The sequence below is a fragment of the Schistocerca piceifrons genome, chromosome 2, assembly GCF_021461385.2.
Source record: "Schistocerca piceifrons isolate TAMUIC-IGC-003096 chromosome 2, iqSchPice1.1, whole genome shotgun sequence".
Classification (NCBI taxonomy): Eukaryota; Metazoa; Arthropoda; class Insecta; order Orthoptera; family Acrididae; genus Schistocerca; species Schistocerca piceifrons.
The window spans coordinates 1,094,315,848-1,094,335,920 of NC_060139.1; the positions used below are offsets into that span (position 1 = coordinate 1,094,315,848).

The window sequence follows — 20,073 nt, forward strand, 5'->3', positions numbered from 1 at the left end:
AGAACGTTATCCTTTGGTTGATTATTCAGTCTTTTTCCCATGGTCACCTTCCTTTTGGCAGGCCCCTCCCGGAGACCCGAATGGGGGACTATTCCGGAATCTTTCGCCAACGAAGAGATCATCATGACACTTTTTCAAGTACAGGCCACATTTTCTGTGTATAAATGTTATGTGTCTATAATGCAATGATTTCCATTGTCTTCTGCACCCTCATGCCTTTGATCATCGCTGATTCATCCGACTTTGGAAATACATGGCTTTGGGTATACATATATGCTACTACAGATGAATATGTCATATGAACAAAGCCAGTATTTATTAAGCATTACCTGATATTAAGAAATCTCAATCTAAAACGAAATACATTTTTAAATACTTGGTATCAGAAATTATGAACTGCCTATCGACGTTTATGTTGCGACTCGTTGTCTTAGAGACAAGTACTGCAAAAGCGACAATGGACATATTTTCTTCAACAGGGCATTAAATATCAAGTTTTCATGAAAATTAGTCGCACACGTGGGTGCTTCATGTGGTCTACTTTTGACAACACAGATACTTGTACAATGTAACAGAAAACCGACTTTAGGAATAGTATTAGAAATGTTTGTCAATTTCTTGCAAAGTATGCAAACTCCACCAAAAATTTCTGGAGCACTAAATAACATGTTACTATTTTTAGGGACAAATTTACGAGCGAAATTGTAAATGCCGTAGCTGATGTGGAATAAGCAGTTACCTTTGTTATGTGAGTGTTATGAATGAAGTATTGCAATCTCATGTTGACCTGACAGTTCCCTTCTTCAAAAAATGGTTCAAATGGCTCTGAGCACTATGGGACTTAACATCTCAGGTCATCAGTCCCCTAGAACCTAGAACTACTTAAACCTAACTAACCTAAGGACATCACACACATCCATGCCCGAGGCAGGATTCGAACCTGCGACCGTAGTGGTCGCGCGGTTCCAGACTGAAGCGCCCAGAACCGCTCGGCCACCAGCGGCCGGCTTCCCTTCTTCAGTTATCATTGTAGGCCGTGACACGAGATTCATTACCTGCAATGGGTAAATAGCCCTTAATCAGTTCTGCACCCAGGTAGTCCAGAGGTCAAGGGGCGCAGCGCACACATCAGAGACGCTAGTACACCCGAGTCGCCAACGATATGCTTGCCCCATAGCTCAGCTAGGAGAAACTCATCAAGCATCAATGCATGCATACTGTAAAGACGCGCTAAACGGCGAAAGCAGCAAGAAATAGAATAGACTAATTTCAAGTACAGACAAACAGGCATCACATAAGTAACAGCAGCCAGTTATACTGGAACTTCATTTTGGTGCTATGCACGGGGAAATATCTGTGCGGACTTCAGTGCGAGGCATGAGTAACATAAAGCGGATATCCTCGGTGTAGAAAAGTAGCTCAATGCACTTAATAAAGGCAAGTCTTCCGTTCCAGATAGCATAGCAATGAGGTTCCTTTCAGAGTATGCTAATGCAATAGCTCCATATTTAGTAATCACAAACAACCGCTCGCTCAACGTATATCCACACCAAAAAACTGGAAAGTTGCGGAAGTCACACCAGTGCTCAAGAAAGGAAACGGGAGTAATCTGATAAATTACAGACTCATATCACTAATGTTGATTTGCAGTAGATTTTGGAAGATATATTGTGATCACACATTAGCAATTACTTTGAAGGTAAAGGCCTATTCACAAACAGTCAGCACGAATCCAGAAAGTATCGTTCTTATGAAACACAGTGAAAGATTGCCGTCAAACCTCCTTGCCTAGGGACGCCAGATGAAAGTTGATGTCGTCAAGCCCTGAATCAAAATTGCGGATAACTGGGGGAGGGGAGCTTGAAAGCGCTACCTAGAGAGCGTGCCCTATTCTGTGCGACACTAGGCAAGGGGCTGGAGGGCTCACACGCTGATGTGTGGGTCCCTGTATTCTATATCTTTTATTTTAAATGAATTCCATTTAACTTGACTCCTTTGTGATTTTTAGGGTATGTTAAAGGTTGATGACAATTGGTTATTTATTTATTTTAAACATTATCACTCGACTTTACAGCGATTGCAGCAATTGATCCAGTTTACAGATTTTACAATTTTACAACTTATAGCTCGGGTATTTTATAGCCTATACTAATCTGCACGCACATTTATACGGGCAAGACGGACTTGCGTTGGCCAAATGTATACCACCACAGTCTCCCAATATTTTACATGGGACATCCACTATGTGAGGAGGATAACGGGCAAACTGGGGACTAGATACATTAACACACGGAGTCAAATTTCCGAAATTATACGAGAACAATCATTTCCTTACACAATCCGAAGCTTGAAACAAAAGAATTAGAGCAAATATTCAAATATCTCTCTTCCACTCGTGAACATCGAGACAGACGGATTGAGGGCACGTCTGCTCATTTACCTGTCTTCTGTAACAGTCCCAGAATATCGCCGGCACCCAGAGGTCTTCCTGGGTCCCGGTGGAGGGGATGGTCGAACCACTTGGCCGTGACCAACCTCTCCACCGCAAATCTTGTGACACTGAAACGTCTTTGACTTTTACCTGCCTGTGCTGTCTCTCTGATTCCCTACCCAGGAGTAATGTTGGCACTGCTATACTACAAAAATACTTCCCAACTAAGATTTGGCCACGCTTTATGGAAAGGTGTGAGGTGGATTGGGAAAGTTCATGGGCAGATTAACATTCAAGTACAAGAAATGCTGAATACACGACACATATAAATACGTATTATGAAGCCTGACACATTTCTTTCCACCCGTCCACATGGGTCCTGTTGCACCCGCGGCCGGCCGCGAAACCTGCTGCTTATGGAGCGGGAACTACTGCACCGTTTCAACAGTTAGCTCTTTATTTGTGCGAAGTGATGAGTGGTATCGACAAGGGCACTCAAATTGATTCCATACTTCTGGGTTTCCAGAAGGTTTTTGACACTGTTCCTCACAAGAGACTCGTAATCAAATTGTGTGCCTATGGAGTATCGCTTCAGTTGTACGACTGGATCCGTGATTTCTTCTCAGAAAGGTTGCAGGACGTAGTAATCGATGGAAAATCTTCGAGTAAAACGCAAGTGATATCTGGCGAGGAACAGTTATAGGACCTCTGCTGCTCCTTATCTACATGAACGATTTAGGAGATAATCTGAGTAGCCCTGTTATTTTGTTTGCTGATGATGCGGTCATCTACCGTGTACTAAAGTCATCAGAAAATCAAAACGAAATGCAAAATGACTTAGACGCCATGTCTGAATGGTGCGAAAAGTGGAAATTGTCTATCAATAACGAAACACATGAGTACAAAAAGAAATCCGTTACATTTCGATTACTTGGCTAATCTCACAAATCTAAAGGCTGCCAACTCGACTAAATTCTTAGGAATTACAATAAAGAGCAACTTAAATTGGAACGATTCAGTAGATAGCGTTGTGGGGAAGGCAAACCAAAGAGTAAGTTTTAGTGGTAGAACACTTAGAACACGCAACAGGTCTACTAAACAGACTGCCTACACTACGCTTGTCCGTCCTTTGCAAGAGTTCTGCTGTGGGATCCTTACCAAATAGGACTGACGGAGGAAATCTAAAAAGTTCAAAGAAGGGCAGCTCGTTTTGTGTTATCGCGAAATAGGAGAGAGACCATCATAATATGATAAACGATTTGGGGCGGTAATTATTAATATAAAAATTTGAAGAAATGCATCTCTGACCCATCACCTGTAGAGATACACCTTTGCTCTCTACCAGTTTCAGTTAAATAGGAATCTTCACAGAAAGACTATAAAATATAGAAACAGAAAAAACGTATGTAGTATTCACAGACAAAAGAAGCACATGTCTGAAGAGCAGTCAATTAGAAAGTACTTACAAAGCTGTACAATGATGAGTCACGAAGATATTATCTTCAAATGAACTCCAGACATATTTTCGTAAAATGGCTTCATAAAGTCAGATGAACTAAAATTATTTTGCCTTATACAAATACAATATCATATGGAATGTAATCCTTTGCTGTTACAACTCCTTATTTCAAACTCAAAGAGGTATACATTACAAGGTGAGTGCCAAAGCTGTATTGTCAAAGATTACAGAAAACAACAATATTCTGCAGTTGAAAGAATATAGGTCGTATGTTACAGTCAAGGTTGGCAGAATCAATATCTTTGTCAACGGAGATGGCGCCCAAAACATCGACGTATTTTTGGAAGCAAGTATTGACATTACATTTAACAAAAATATCGCATGAAAACAAGATTACTGGGTGCGTTTGGACGTACATTATGTGAACAATGTCTATGAAGTCAATAGTAACCTATAGACCTACCACATGGCAGAAAAGAACGTAATTACATGGTAGAGTACAAAGTAAATCACGCATACCAACAGACATCTTAGGATCATTTAAAAACCTAAGATTATCATATCATTAAAATATGAAGACAATCTCATATCATTTTATCATAGGCACATTACAAAATTACTTTATGTCGATGTACAAAATATTTTATAATCATTAGGCTTTGTCAGTATAAGTGAAGTGTACAACTGGTATAAAAATTAATAAAAGATAAAAGCAGTACAGGATCGTGAACCAATTAGGTTCAGTATATCTGAACATCAGTAACTAACTCAACTTAGTTACAGGGACACGTTAAACCATCTTGGGCACCTAAGTAAAGCAGCATCAGTTAACTGCTACAGTAGAAATACAGTGAAAGCAGATAATTACACATCATAACAGTAAAAACCAGTAATGTTATACATTTATTTTACATAGAAAGCCTATAAGAAGCACATGAAAAGATGACAACATTAGTTTTGCCTGAAAATTCTAAGTACAATACTTGTACTACCGGTACCAAATGCTCTGTTTGTCAGGTTGAGGCATTAATGTGTATTACGCACAATAAATATATCTAACTGTGTTAATGAAGCAACTGAACAAAGGCGTTTTCATTTCTAGCGAGAACTTTTCACGAAATTTCGATCACCAACTTTCTCCACTAAAAATAAAAATATGCTGTTGTAGCCAACCTACGTAGGGAGAAACGATCATCATAATGAAATAAGAGATATCACAGCTGGTACAAAAAGATATAAGCATACACTTTTCCCACGCTCTGTTAGAGAGTGGAAGGGTAGACGTATAGCCTGAAGGTGGTTGGAATGATACTCGGCTTGGCACTTTAGAGTTAATTGCCGTGCAGTCACGTAGATGCAGACGTAGATGCAGACGTACGTGGTGCCTCAGCTGCGGTAACGATATGCCCTTCCTTCTGACAGGAGGTATGTGTTTCTGTGTGTGCAGATTGAGGACGCGCTCACGGCCCTGCAGTACGCCATGACTATGCCCTTCCACAGCATCCAGATCTACTTCTACTGCTGGACGGCTGACGTCATCACGCAGCAGGTAAGTCAACACTACGTTACGAGCAAACGTTGACTCTTGTTTCCGTTGCTCAATGCCCATACTGGCTCTGCAGTGTCATCGTCGTGAAAGCGTTGGCAGCAGGTGTATGCCAGTTTTCTACACGAAGTGTATGTTTCATTCTGTGTGATTGTATTCAGTTTCTGAGATCTGAGATCTGGATTGGGAAGCCGCCTAGATGAGCTTGTGTGTCAGGCCAGACCTGAGGTCAATAGCCCAGCACACGGGAAAGACCCAGATTGAGCTCATAACCCCGCCTCACTAGCCAGAGCTCTTGGTCTTATAGTGTACAAATAGACCAGGTAATCCTAACGCATCTGCACTGTTTAATGAATAAACATGCTTCATTGTGGATTATGAGCTGATACGTTCTTTCTTTTGCATATTCCGACAGCTAATTACCTTCCTCAACATCGATATTCGGGTCATATGACAAATAATACCTTTGTCGCTGAAAGCGTCACTGGATGAAAAACAATAGTGCCACGCAAAGACTGGGATCTATGTAACAGGTTATTAACAACACTAGGTGTAGCTTTTACTTGCTGCATAGGGACTTCCTCTAGATTGTTGCATGCTTCGAGGTTGTGGGACACCTCTTCTCTTGTGACCCTGCGACGGTTTAGTGACGGGGCTACACTCACACATCAACAACTTGGTCATTATGAATAAATCGTCACATATCAGATACTCCATATCAAGGAACTGTATGATTGTGTCATGGACGCACGTATAAACGAAACATTTCTTATTCTTAAAACTGTCATAAAGTACATAAATGATTATATTACACAGTTACGTGAAACGGAAGCAAACATTGCAACAAAAATTCATTTTCTTTATTTCTAAGACGAGCTGGCAGCAGTGCAGTACCAGTGCTCCAGACTTTTTTAAGTAATAGACTGGACTGATCCAGTTTCTGACTATGGTCAACATCGTTACGTAATTGATCCAACCGATTCTGGTGATGTAATGATCTGATAGTTGGAATTAATCCAGTTCGAAACTACAACTTTTAATATAGTAACCTGGGGCATCGTTAAATCAAATACATTAACATCACCTGCTCTCTGCGAATAAAACACGGTCCAACAAACTATAGTCCGATTGTGAGGAGGTGTCTGAATAGGTAGAATTGTTGCACAAACAGCTCCACAAAATTCTCATTTCATCTTGTTTGTAATCGTAAAATTTAATTATGATCAGTAAATGATTTAATATTTTGTGTTCCCTACCCTATAAGGCAGAACGAGCTGTTGGAGTAATAAGCCAGGCAGTGCTCAGCCAATTGCAGGCTGTCTGGTAGTGTAATGGGGCAGAGGGAGCAGAAGTTGGGTTCATTTTAGGAGACATTCCCAGTTCAAGCATTTACCTTACAACCAAGGAATCCCTGATATACACGACATAAAATCCCGTCTGAGGCCTGCGATCATTGTTGTGTTAATAATTGGCAACCAATGCTCTACAATCGCAATAAAGCCATCAGATGTTCAATTTACTATTTTATTAGAACATGTAAAGCGTTTCGGCATCGCACCCATCTTCAGACATCTGTTACAAAAAGTACAAAATATGAGTGAACAGCACACTCAACACGTCACAACGTTACAGAAAATGAGATCTGGTCATATGAGTTACATACCACAAACTTCGACTCCTTCCTAACCAACCAGGCGTACAGCCTTGACAACTCCAAGAAAGTGCGACGCAAGCAGCCTTGAAGCAGAGCGTATACTGACGCTCAACAAGTCGACTAGCAGCGAAGCGGCCTCGGTAGGGGGCGCTGCATGGTCATGTGCTCCAAGCGTTCACATGTAACTTGATAATAATATGCTCAGCCTACATCATCTAACAGGGTGTAATTACGATTAGCAATCGGAATATTACTTCCGTACACATTAACACTAAAGAATTTTTTAATTCTTTTTGAAAACTCCAAAACTATTTTTTTTTTTTACATTGCCATCCTGTGCCTATAGCCAGTAGTGGCACTAAGCACAACTCAAACCATATGTCAATATAAAATAAATAATAGGGGGGGGGGGAATTCCTTCGTGAATAAACATTTCAACCTCTCAAATCTCTAAAAGAATACCACCATATTAAATATAACCAACATTATCCGTCATAAAGTAAAACCCTGTGATCAGCTCCCGTACTCAAACGTCTTAGGCGCTATCTGTTGCCAACGGCAACCACGTCGGCGGCAGCCATCCACCCATCGAATTACAGCCAAGAGATACTCATGGGCCATGATTGTCCAATTAGAAGCCTTCAAACAACAACTTACACCCCTCTACCACATGGAAAAAGTTTAATGGTGAGAGTAAGAGCATTTTCATGAAATTCCAAAACATACATTCCTTATATAAACTAGTGGCATGACAATTGCCCGAGTCGTAACTGTGCTATCCGGATACGGGAGAGCTCTAGATTTTTTTAAAAACAAAAAACAAGACATTAAAAGTGTTAAAACTTTAAAATGTAAAATCCATAAAATTAACCATTGTGTCACCAAGGACCATCCAAAGGGTACAGTGGTGAACAAATCCCTATATGCCAGCCTATCTGCCCATCTGACTTTCCCCGTATGACGTTAAACTAGCCAACCATTCAGCAAAAAACTTAGCCTATCATAGCGGTACGTGCACAGAACACCACCAGTTCCTATAAAATACAATATCATACTTCTCATGAGGGGATAATAGACACCAAGTTCAAAATAGTATCCGTTCAAACAAGCCAAAAAACCAATTGTTCCCACCGGAAGCCTGTTGATTAAATACTGGGTGGGCAGCGTGCAGGTTATCTAAAATCTTCCCTTTTGGTTCTAAATGCAGAATCCTTAGGCTATCTTCTGTCGGGACCAGCTTACGGCCAGTCTCCCTCATATGGCACCCCAGTCCATTATTATTACTGTAGTTATGTTCTCTAAACCTTGTGACAAAATCCCTACCCGTTTGGCCAGTGTATGTCCCAGCACATCCTCCACACTTAATTTCGTATACACCGGATTGCTTGAACTTATCTCTTTTCCTTTCTTCCTTATGTCGCAATATTCCCACCAACATCTACCTTGTATGGAACCCTACGCGAACGCCAGCCTTCCTGAAGGCACTAGTTATCTTTTGGCAACATGGTCCAACATATTCCCTTGACACAAACTTACTATTTAATTTTTGGCGGCCCGACTGCCGCGTCTTGCCAAGAATTTTAGCTCCAAACTCTCGTATAAAATTTTCCGAGTATCCTTAGAGACCGAGTATCCTTACAGTCATTTCAATATCCCTATCACTGGCTTCTTTGCTCAAATTAAATCTGTATAACCTGTTAAACATTGACGAAAAGAACGCCTTTTTACGTGTTGCGTGTGGCATGAATCCACCGCAATTATTGTGTCTGTTGTCGTTGGCTTCCGAAATATTCCTATTTCCAAACCATTCCTATTCTTAGTGATTTGTAAGTCGAGATAGGTGAGGTAATTTTCAACTTCTACCTCTACTGTGAACTTAATTTTCCCATGCATACTATTAAACTGGGGAGCTAGCTGATCTATCCAATCCAACCCCCCTTTAAATAAAATAAATATGTCATCAACATATCTGCTGTAAATTACAATGTCATTTAGCAAATCGCTCTGAGAGCTGAAAAGCTTTACCTCTAGATTATTCATAAAAATCTCTGATAAAAGGACTGATAGGCTTGACTCCATAGCAAGGCCATCTTGTTGCACAAAAGTTTTACCATTAAATGTGCAATAATTAAATGACAAGGTCAGTCGTAACAATTCCATAAACTCAACTACTTCATTATAAGCCATTTCCCCATTAATTAGCAAATTTATGTGGATAATTTCCAGTGTCTTATTGACCGGGATGTTCGTATACAAATTAACTATATCAGATGAGGTTAACACAGCTCCATCGGGCACCCTAATACTTCGTAGAAGGCCAGCCATCTCAGAACTATTACATACAATAAAGGTCTCCGTAAAATTATAAATATTTTCAGTTCATCATGACAAAATCCATTAAGATAGTAATGTGGGCTTGAACAAGCGCAAATAATCAGACGGATGGGTTTCTCAATTTTATGGAGCTTAATTTGAGCCCTCAACTGTGGCATTTTGAGATCCATCATGAAAAGCCTATTTTCTCTTTACATCTGAGTTAAACAGGAAATGCGAGTCATTAATGTATGACGTATAACCCACGTATGTTTTGGAATTTCATGAAAATGCTCTTCCTCTCACAATTAAACTTTTTCCATGTGGTAGAGGGGTGTAAGTTGTTGGTTGAAGTCTTCTATTTGGGCAATCATGACCCATGAGTATCACTTGGCTGTAATTCGATGGGTTGATGGCTGCCGCCGATGTGGTTGCCGTTGGGTTTAACAGGTAGCCCCTATGACGTTTGTGTACGGGAGCTGATCACAGGGTTTTACTTTATGACGGATAATGTTGGTTATATTTAATATGGTGGTATTCTTTTAGATATTTGAGAGGTTGAAATGTTTATTCACGAAGGAATTTCCCCCCCCCTCCTATTATTTATTTTATATTGACATATGGTTTGAGTTGTGCTTAGTGCCTATAGGCATAGGATGGCAATGCAAAAAAAAAAAAAAAATAGTTTTGGAGTTTTTAAGAAAAATTAAAAAATCCTTTAGTGTTAATGTGTAAGGAAGTAATATTCCGATTGCTAATCGTAATTACACCATGTTAGATGTTGTAGGCTGAGCATATTATTATCAAGTTACATGTGAACGCTTGGAGCACATGACCATGCAGCGCCCCCTACCGAGGCCGCTTCGCTGCTAGTCGACTTGTTGAGCGTCAGTATACGCTCTGCTTCAAGGCTGCTTGCGTCGCACTTTCTTGGAGTTGTCAAGGCTGTACGCCTGGTTGGTTAGGAAGGAGTCGAAGTTTGTGGTATGTAACTCATATGACCAGATCTCATTTTCTGTAACGTTGTGACGTGTTGAGTGTGCTGTTCACTCATATTTTGTACTTTTTTGTAGCATGTCTGAAGATGGGTGTGATGCCGAAGCGCGTTACATGTTCTAATAAAAGAGTCAATTAAACGTCTGATAACTTTAATGCGATTTTACAGCACCGGTTGCTAATTATTAAGTAGGAATCCCTGTCGAAATCCTTGGTCAGAATGGGATTTATTTGTATTTGAGTTCTGGGGAAATATGTGCAAGAAAAAAATAAAAGCCTAGTGTTACTGTTTGACAAAGAATATGTATAGCAAGAAATGCATATCTAGTAAAACAAAACTAAAACACTATACCACTGTGGTACGACCAGAATGTTTATGTGGATGTAATGCCTAACAATGAACTATAAGCTGAACAGAATGGAGGTACACGAAAGACTCGTAGTTAGAAAAACAATGGGTTTTCACAAACTACAGAATGCTGGAAAATGAGAAGTAATGAGGAGATCTACAAAAATGAACAGAAAATATTAGAAGTAATGGCTGAAAGGAGATTAATCTTTTTTCACACCTATACATAATGAATGAGGACGCGCTTATGAAACGAATATTCCTGTATTTCTGGAAGAAGATATCAACAATAGCACGGATTACAGAAATAAGGAAAGATATAGAAGGAAAAAATATCAAAGAATCGGAAATAACAGACAGAAATCTTTTCAGGAGTGAAATATTAAATCTAGAAGGCTCTCAATGCGGAAGAAGTGAGAAATCGGAAACAACATGGACAGAAGAGCGGAAAAGATGACGTGGGAAAAAGATGGAGTACTGAAAAAATAGAAGACAACAAGAAAAGAAGAGGAAGTGACGTTGTTACGTGGCCCTAGTCGGTTAAGACGAAAATAAAAGAAAAGCCTAGTGTTTGTACACTGAAGTGATTTGAACACATACAGATGGCGATAGTATCGCGTACACAGGGTATAAAAGAGAGCGCGTTGGCGGAGTTGTCGTTTGTGCGACAAGAGTGTGCCGAGAATACGAAAGTTCAGGCGTTATCTCTCACCAAGGGCTAGGCAGTGGCCGACGGCCTTATTGAACGACCGAGAGCAACGGCATTTTCTAAAGTGCGTGAAATGACAGCCGAAATCAATGTGGGACGGACGACAAACGTATCCAGTAGGACAGTGCGACGAAATTTGGCGTTAATGGTCTGTGGCAGCAGACGGCTATGGCAGCAGACGACCGATCTGTGTGGCTTTGCTAATACCACGACTGGAAAACCGTGACCTCGTCAGATGAGTCCCCATTTCAGTTGGTGAGAGCAGTGAAGCTAAAGACAAATGGCTACAGGAAAAATGTAAAGAGAAATTGTCGGACTGCCTGACTCATCATATAGGAGGGTTAACTCAACTTTCAGTGAAATTAAAAGCAACGGTGGTACACTAAAATTCATACAGTGAATTCCACTGCCAAATGCAGAGGAGAGCCTCAATGATGGGAGACGTCTGACGACGTGACAAAAAGAGAAACAGGAGTCGACAAAAGAATCGGAATTTAAAAGAGAGTTGGAAGACTTAAGACCGAATAAGGCAAAAGCGGTCACTGGGGAAACTGGCAACAAAACGGCTATTCACGTTGATATGTAGAATGTATGAGTCTGGTGATATATCATCTGACTTTCGGAAAAATAGGCTATCATCCTCACGAGATCCTGCTTTCAAGAGCTGAGAAGGGCGAGAATCACTGCACAATCAGCTTATGGATCCAAATTTCTTACAAGAATAATATACAGAAGAATGGAAAAGATGATTGAAGATGTGGTAGATGAAAATCAGTTTGGCTTTAGGAAAGGTAAAGGCATGAGAGAGGCAATTCTGACTTGTGTAATAATGGAAGCAAGACTAAAGAAAAATCAAGACAGGTTCATAGGCTTTGTCGACCTGGAAAAAGCGTTCGACAATGTCACATGGTGCAAGATGTTCGAAATTCTGAGAAAAATATGGTAAACTAGAGGGAGGGACGGTTAATATACAACATGTAGAAGAGCCAAGAGGGAAAAATAAGAGTGGACGAGCAAGAACGAAGTGCTCAGATTAAACAGGGTGTAAGACAGGGATGTAGTTTTTCGCCCCTGCTGTTGAATCTCTACATCCAAGAAACAATGATGGAAATAAAAGAAAGGGTCAGGAGTGGAATTACAATTCAAGGTGAAAGGAAGTGAATGATAAGATTGGCTGATCACGTTGCCAACCTCAGTGAAATTACACGATCTGCTGAATGGAATTAACATTCTAATAAGTACAACATATGGAAGAAAACTGAAGAAAGACGATAGAAATGAAAGTAGCAGAAATGAGAATCGTGAGAACTTAACATCAGGTTTGGTGATCACGAAGTAGATCTGAGATTGGAATACATCCTGCAAATAACTGAGGACATAAGTCAGAGAAGAGGATGTGGTGGCGGGCTACATAAAAAACAAGGACGAGGGAGAGAGAGAGAGCTGATTCGCGTTTGGCGTTGTCTCCACGAAGCTATGGACCCAAGTTGTCAACTAAGTGCTGTGCCAGTTGGTGGTAGCTGACAATGGTGTGGGCTGTGTTTGCGTGGAATGGACTAGGTCCTCTGGTCCTATTGAACCGATCATTGACTGGAAATCGTTATGTTCGGCTACTTGGAGAACATTTGCAGCCGCTCATGGGCTTCATGTTCGCATACAAAGATAGAACTTTTATGGATGAGAATGCGTCATGTCACCGGGTCACAATTGTTCGCAATTGGTCTGAGGAACATTCTGGACGATTTGAGCGAATGATTTGGCCATCCAGGTCGCCTGACGCGTATCTCATGGAACATTTGTGGGACGTAATCGAGAGGTGAGTTCGTGCAGAAATCCCCGCACCGACAGCCCCTTCCGCAGTTATGGAGGGATGCGGAGGCGGTACGACTCGATACTTCTGCAGAGAAAGTCCAAGACTTGTAGAGTACACGCCACGGCGAGTTGCTACACTACTCGGGGTAAAAGTGGTCCGACACTATATTAGCAGCTATCCCACGACTTTTGTCACCTCATTATACAGCCATATTAGTTCACGCGTGCATTGAAAACAGTAAATCACTGGTTCGACACGTACACTGCAGCTGTGCCTCTGCAGTCAAAAAATAATCACAAATTGATATTCATGCAGGAATCGACAGAAAATGCAAAATTGTAAACTTTGGCAGCCGACGGATGAATGTGTGCCGCAGTAGCAAAATTTCATCACGCAACTAGGAAGGATAACAAACAGAGGACACGTCGATACCACGGCATAAGATCTTACCCAATTTCATTCTGTGCACTCAGTTGGACAGTAACTGTGGCTAGCAGACAGGCGTGTGAACAATATACGCACATGTCCGTATTTGAGAGAAGACATGTAGCTGGGCTCGAAGAAAGCGGTTGGACTAGTCGTCGATTTGCTCGACATTCCACAACGTTGGCAAGGATGGCTAACACACAACCGAACAGAGCGTCAAGAAGGAAGAGTGCACCTAGAGAGACGACAGAACCGGGGGAGCTAGCAATCGTCACAGAGGCGCTCAGAGCCCCGGATCCATCATCACCGTCGATATGGCGTGCAACTGGTGCTACAGTGGCCACAGGGACGACTAACAGGCTGCTCACAGGAAAGGGGCTGAGCTCACGGCGCCCCTTGCGCCGACCAGTATTAACATTTGTACTCCAACAAGCCCGTTTGCAGTAGTGTCCAATACATTCGGCCTGGAATCTCGTTGGCTGGAGCAGAACTGTGTTCAGTGATGGATCACTTGAAATTGAACCCCCGTGGCATGCCTAAACTCGCCTCTCACAGCGGTGTGATACCAACCTGCCTGTCCCCTGCCACACTGTCCCACAACCAGGAGTGACGGTCTGGAACGTTTGGAGCATTATGGGCAGGGCCAAGCCCAATAACTGCTTTGTACATTTGTTTTTCTGTTCATGTACATCACATCTACCGATTTCCGTCCTATTCAGATAATTCCTTCGAGGTACATTTTTCTTTTGTCTCTTAGTGTATATCAAAAGAAGTTCATGAATGTCGATCTTCTTTAACTTTAGAGACACATTTTGTGGTATTTCCTACGTACTTTGCATAAATAAGTAATAATTACTTGATTACTTCAAGATTTTCTAATGAGCTTCGTCGTTCAAAATTTCTAAATGTCGGAATCTTACCAATTCCACAGCAATTCGAAAAAAAACCTTGTTTGCTGCTGCTCTCAGTTATAAATGGCGACCAAAAAGTTACAGTTCGCAGAAAGTGCATTCCAGAATCGGCATGCCAGTCAGACACCGCCCTGATCATTGAGGCAGTCATCCCACCGACGCCGCCACGTTGATGACACCTCTTTGCTAAAACACCGAGTCCTGCTGCGTGAACAAGTCCCAAACTGCCTGCCGACAGGAATCATCGATCCATGAAGGACTTCTTTAAGACACCGAAGGCATGATGATTGCAATGATAAAGTCCAGAACTATAGCGACGGTGCTCGGATGTCTCCCAGGTGAATCGGTGTAACTTCGGCGTTACGATATTTGCGATATGTAAATTGAAGGTGGAGAGGGGAAGAAAGGAAAGGAAAGGGGAGGGCTCACTGCTGTCATCTGCAATGGGACATTACGCGCAATCGGCGGTGACGACCGGGATTCGAAACCGGGATATCCCGCTTAATATCCCGCTTACTACGAAGGTACGGTAACCACTGCGCCATCCGGGGCACTGTGTTATCGCAACTGCACGGACTATCTCCTCTCGCCTCGCGGCCGATCCACACCGAGCGCCACCTAACTGCAGCCCCTGTCCATTTCCTTCATATTCGCTCTTCCGAGGTTCCCACGGGAGATCGGACGTATTTGCGCATTCGCACCGAAGAAGTTGCCAGAGATTGTTATCATGGGCGATGTGCTCCTTTAAAGAAAGGAAAGAAAATAACGAAGACAATAACAAGGGGCTGTCCACCGGGATCAGTGTGTGGCTCGGAGTCTCGGGATGTAGCACTGAAGCCCAAACTACGGAAGTTATATGACAGCGGTGACATAAGTGGACCGGTGAGACTTGCGAATCACGTGCTTTTGTAAATGTCGACTCCAGAAGAATTATGGAAGACAAACGTAATGCGGCCGTCCACGAACTTGAGAGCTGGTGTCGAAGTGTTAAATTATCACTAGCACCTCACAAAACAACGTACCTTCTGCTGAAAGGGAACTTAATAAGAAACTCTCAAATGAAATTGAATGATGTAACGATTAGGAGAGGCGCAGTAACGAAATATGTAGGGGAGAGTCGTAACTTAGCACATCATGTATAGGAAGCAGGCAGAAAAAGTAGAATTGTGATGAAGAAAATTATAACCATTGCAGATAGGCCATTTGTGCTTCCTTTGAAGACAATCAGAGTTCACCACCAATCTATATTAGCATCAGTCGAGATTGTGGTACGACCGTCTGGGCTCATACATTGCAGATAGTGAAGCTAGCCTCAGTAGTGAAAAGAGTTCAATGAGGTGTGCTACTAAGATTAAAGGGAGCCTGATCCACTACCCTGGATGATGATTTGTTATTAATTCTAGGAGTATACCCACTGGACTTGGAAATTAGGAAAAGGGGAGCCTTTCACTGGGTAAAGAAAGACAATCAAGTGGAAGTACTTGGAACTGATGCCAATTCGAAAAAAGCAGGAAAAGATCGCATATTACAGCTGTGGAAAAGTGAGTGGGACACTTGAGGTACAGGCAGGAGAACATAACAATTTTTCCCCTAACGTCAGGGAGGGATTAAAAATGAGATTTCTTAACCCATCGAGTGGATTGACAAAGAACCTGATTCTCCATTGCCCTTATAGTACAAAATCAGGTGAGTGATAGCTGCGCCTGCTGCTGTGTGGGCACACCAGAACACACGCTCTATAAAGATGCTGCGGATGATGGACGTCAAGTATTAAGTATACGGGGTCGCAAAGCGGCACTAAGGAGCGAGTCGACCTGGCTCATCTTGGACGATACTGCAGCCGCAGTATCGAGAGAAGCCAAGGAAGCCTTCACGAGGCATTCAACCATAAGTCAACATGCTGTCATCCAGGCTAGACAACATAATATGCAGATTGAGAGAAGGTAATTGAGGTAGGCGACTAGCGAAAGAAATACTGTAATACTGTCCCAAGAATCTAGATTGCGTTGGTGAAAGAGATTATGAAGGTGTGGACTTTCAGGAGTAATAGTAACTGCTGGAGTTTCTTGCTAAGTGGAAACGCTGCTGACCTGCTTTCCTACGACCAGAGAATGACTCTTGACAGGATAGTATGAAGGCGGATCCAGTACCGGAGACAACCATCCGTAAGTTATGTGCACCAAAATAAATGAACAAACACAGAACGAATTCTGTAGCGTTTGTAGCAGATTAGCAGCTGGGTAATTCGTTAAGGATTTTAACGTAGTTTTGTAGTAGTAGAACTAATTTTTAATCTCTTTCTTTTAATTAAGTATCAGAAGTAAATAATTAATACGTAATTTATTACCATCTCAGGAAATGTGATTTATATGGCCTATTTTAGCTTTTCAGATAATAGGCTGTAATTATAAAGAATACATAAATAAATAAATAAAGTATCGTTATTCTAATATATTAACAGCAGTACGTCGACAATACTCTATGCTACGTTTTGTTGCCCTTCATGGCAAGCCATCCTCTGCTTGTGTTTGAGCAAGATAATGCCTGCCCGCACATAATGAGAGTTGGTGTTGCTTATATTCATGCTTGGCAAACCCTACCTTGGCCTGGAACGTCGCTGCGTCAATCCCCAATTCAGAACGTTCGGAACATCATGGGCAGAGCCAAGTTCAATAACCAATTGAATGTACATGTACGTTTGTCATACTGTGCATGTACATTAGGTAGACCGATTTTCGTCCATTTAGATAATCTCTTCGTGAAACGTCGTTCTGTTTCTTTTGCTTTTTTTATTTTTTTGTTTATTATTTCTTAGAGTGCATGTAAAAACAAGTTCATTAATTTCAAACTACTTTAACTTTAGAAGCACATAGTATGGTACTCTCTACTAACGACATTTTTGCTACCATTACAACTAAAAGAATAGAAATAAGAGCAACGTAAGAGTATTCCGGCCACGCTTCATTAAAGGGGGGGGGGGCTGTATGTAAAACTGGTCAAAAATGTAGAAATTTTTTGCACATGATAATTCTTTAGCATGTTAAAAATATTGTTTTCAATTTCAGAGTTTAATTCTTGCTTAGAATGATGTAAAATCCAGCTTCTTTGAATCAGTTCACAGTGCCATACCTCCTTTTTTACACCACTCTCTCTTTTTTTCCGATATTTTATTGTGGCCTGCCACCTGAAAAGACATCTGTAGAGTTCAGAAGACTTTGGGCCCATTTACGATGCAATTGAAGAAATGCACATATGGCGAAACACAAAACCTGAACGAAAGCTTTAATAATATCATTTACAAGAGAAGCCAAAAGACAACGTTAGATCATCTACTATTCTCAGACTTTCCTCATATTATCCACACATCTTGTGTTCAATGACGGATACAGTGAAGCATCAGGGCCCTTGTGAGACCAGGGATTGATGCAGGTGACTTCACTGAAAGCCTACTGAAGAAGATTGTGATGTGCGTATTGCTAGTTCCGAATTGTCAATGAAGGATGTTGGCAAAAGGGCATGCCAGAAGGATCAGACTAGAAGAAAAAAGTTTGAAGACCAAGAAGGCCAAATCTACGGTAATGGCCAGTATTAAAATACTTGTTACCGGCAAATAAAATCTTTTTTTCTGCGTTTCGCGCAATTTTCACTTTTCGCTGGCAAGGAACATTTTCTGCTGAACCACTGTAGAAAAAAACGGCGAAATTTTCTATAGGCTTTGTACGTACTATAACACAACTTCGTGCGTTAAGAGATCTTTGGAAGTGCATTACTGTCAAATTCACTTAAATTTTTGTGAAACAAATAGTGCTATGTATGGTACATATAAATATAAGAAAATGGGTTGTGAGATTTTTAAGACTGATATTAAAAAACTCGTACGGATTCCTTTATCTGATTACTAAGAATAACCTACCCCATTTTGTCAGTGATAAGTAAAGTAACTTTCAGTTTCTCATCTGATAACATGTATTCTAAAAGTGTCCAGTAATTTCCTGACAAATTATTTGACAAAAGATTGCAAAAATCCTCCTGATTATAGTCAGCAACATAATGACAACATATGCAAAATTTGGATCCGTTATCTCTCAAATACCAAAAGTTACATTAGCTTACATGTACCCATGTGTTTCCTCCTCCCTTAATCTGTGCAACAACGTTTCTATGGAAACTTGTAGCAGTTTCTTTTGAAAAAAAAAAAAAAAATCACCTCACTACATTGATAAAGCTCTAGACCCGTCGTCTAGCGATAGCGTCTTTGACCAGTAGTCAAAACGTCCATGATTCCGCGTTCTAACCTCACCACTGCTTAAATTTTGAATAAAAATCATCACCAATGGTGACCAATGCCTTCCAGCGTAAGCATTCATTCTCATTCTGCCAATGGCCTTGTCAGAGAGGGTGGAGGAGCGGACAGAGACTCAGACACTCTCTTGCTCTTGCGATGGGAAATTGTCCCTAAAAGGCGGATGAATCAACAAAGATCAAGGGCATGAGAATGCAGAAGGCAATGGAAACCACTACATTAAAGACGAATAATGTGTATCCACAGGACGTGTACTCTCTAATTGAAAACAGTGTCCTGATGATCTCTCCATTGACAAAAGATAAAACGGACTACTCCCCTCCCGGGATCTCCGGGAGGAGACTGCCAAGTGGGAGGTGACCATGAGGAAAAGATCTAATAACCAACGAAAGGATAACGTTCTAAGAATCGGGGCGTGAAATGACAGAAGCTGGAACGTGCTAGAGAAGCTAGAAAGTTTGAATAGGTAAATATTAAGGGTCAATCTAGAGATAGTGTGGATCAGTGAAGTGAAATGCAAGGAAGACAAGGAATATGAGATAATATCAACCGCCGGAGAAAGTGGTACTACTGGAGTAGGATTCGTCTTGAATAGGTCGCTAAAGCATAGAGCGAGTTACGGTGTACAGTTCAGTAATACTTTGGTTCTCTTCAGAACTGACAACAAACGAACACGGAGAACAGTAGTTGAGATATAGTCATGCGAATGCCACAATCAGAAGATGAAGAGAAAGTGTAATTCAGTATGTAAAGGCAGATGAAAATCTAAATGTTATGAGGGATTAGAATGCGGTTTTAGGGGAAAAAGTAGAAGAAAGGATTACGGGAGAGTATGGGTTTGGTAGAAGAAATGAGAAAGGGGAAAGACTAATTGAATGCTGCAATAAATATCTGTTAGTAATAGAGAATACACTGTTCAGGAATAACAAGAGGAGGAAATATACACTCCTGGAAATGGAAAAAAGAACACATTGACACCGGTGTGTCAGACCCACCATACTTGCTCCGGACACTGCGAGAGGGCTGTACAAGCAATGATCACACGCACGGCACAGCGGACACACCAGGAACCGCGGTATTGGCCGTCGAATGGCGCTAGCTGCGCAGCATTTGTGCACCGCCGCCGTCAGTGTCAGCCAGTTTTCCGTGGCATATGGAGCTCC

At 41.4% G+C, this 20,073-nt stretch overlaps 1 protein-coding gene across 1 annotated transcript in view; it reads left to right on the forward strand.

Moving 5' to 3' along the window:
• The window catches only part of LOC124776155 (odorant receptor Or2-like), an 81,697-nt gene that overhangs the window by 33,744 nt on the left and 27,880 nt on the right, over positions 1-20,073 (forward strand). The window contains exon 3 of the mRNA XM_047250995.1: positions 5,338-5,439. Within this exon, the coding sequence (XP_047106951.1) occupies positions 5,338-5,439 (102 nt within the window). The remainder of the gene's footprint in view (positions 1-5,337; positions 5,440-20,073) is intronic.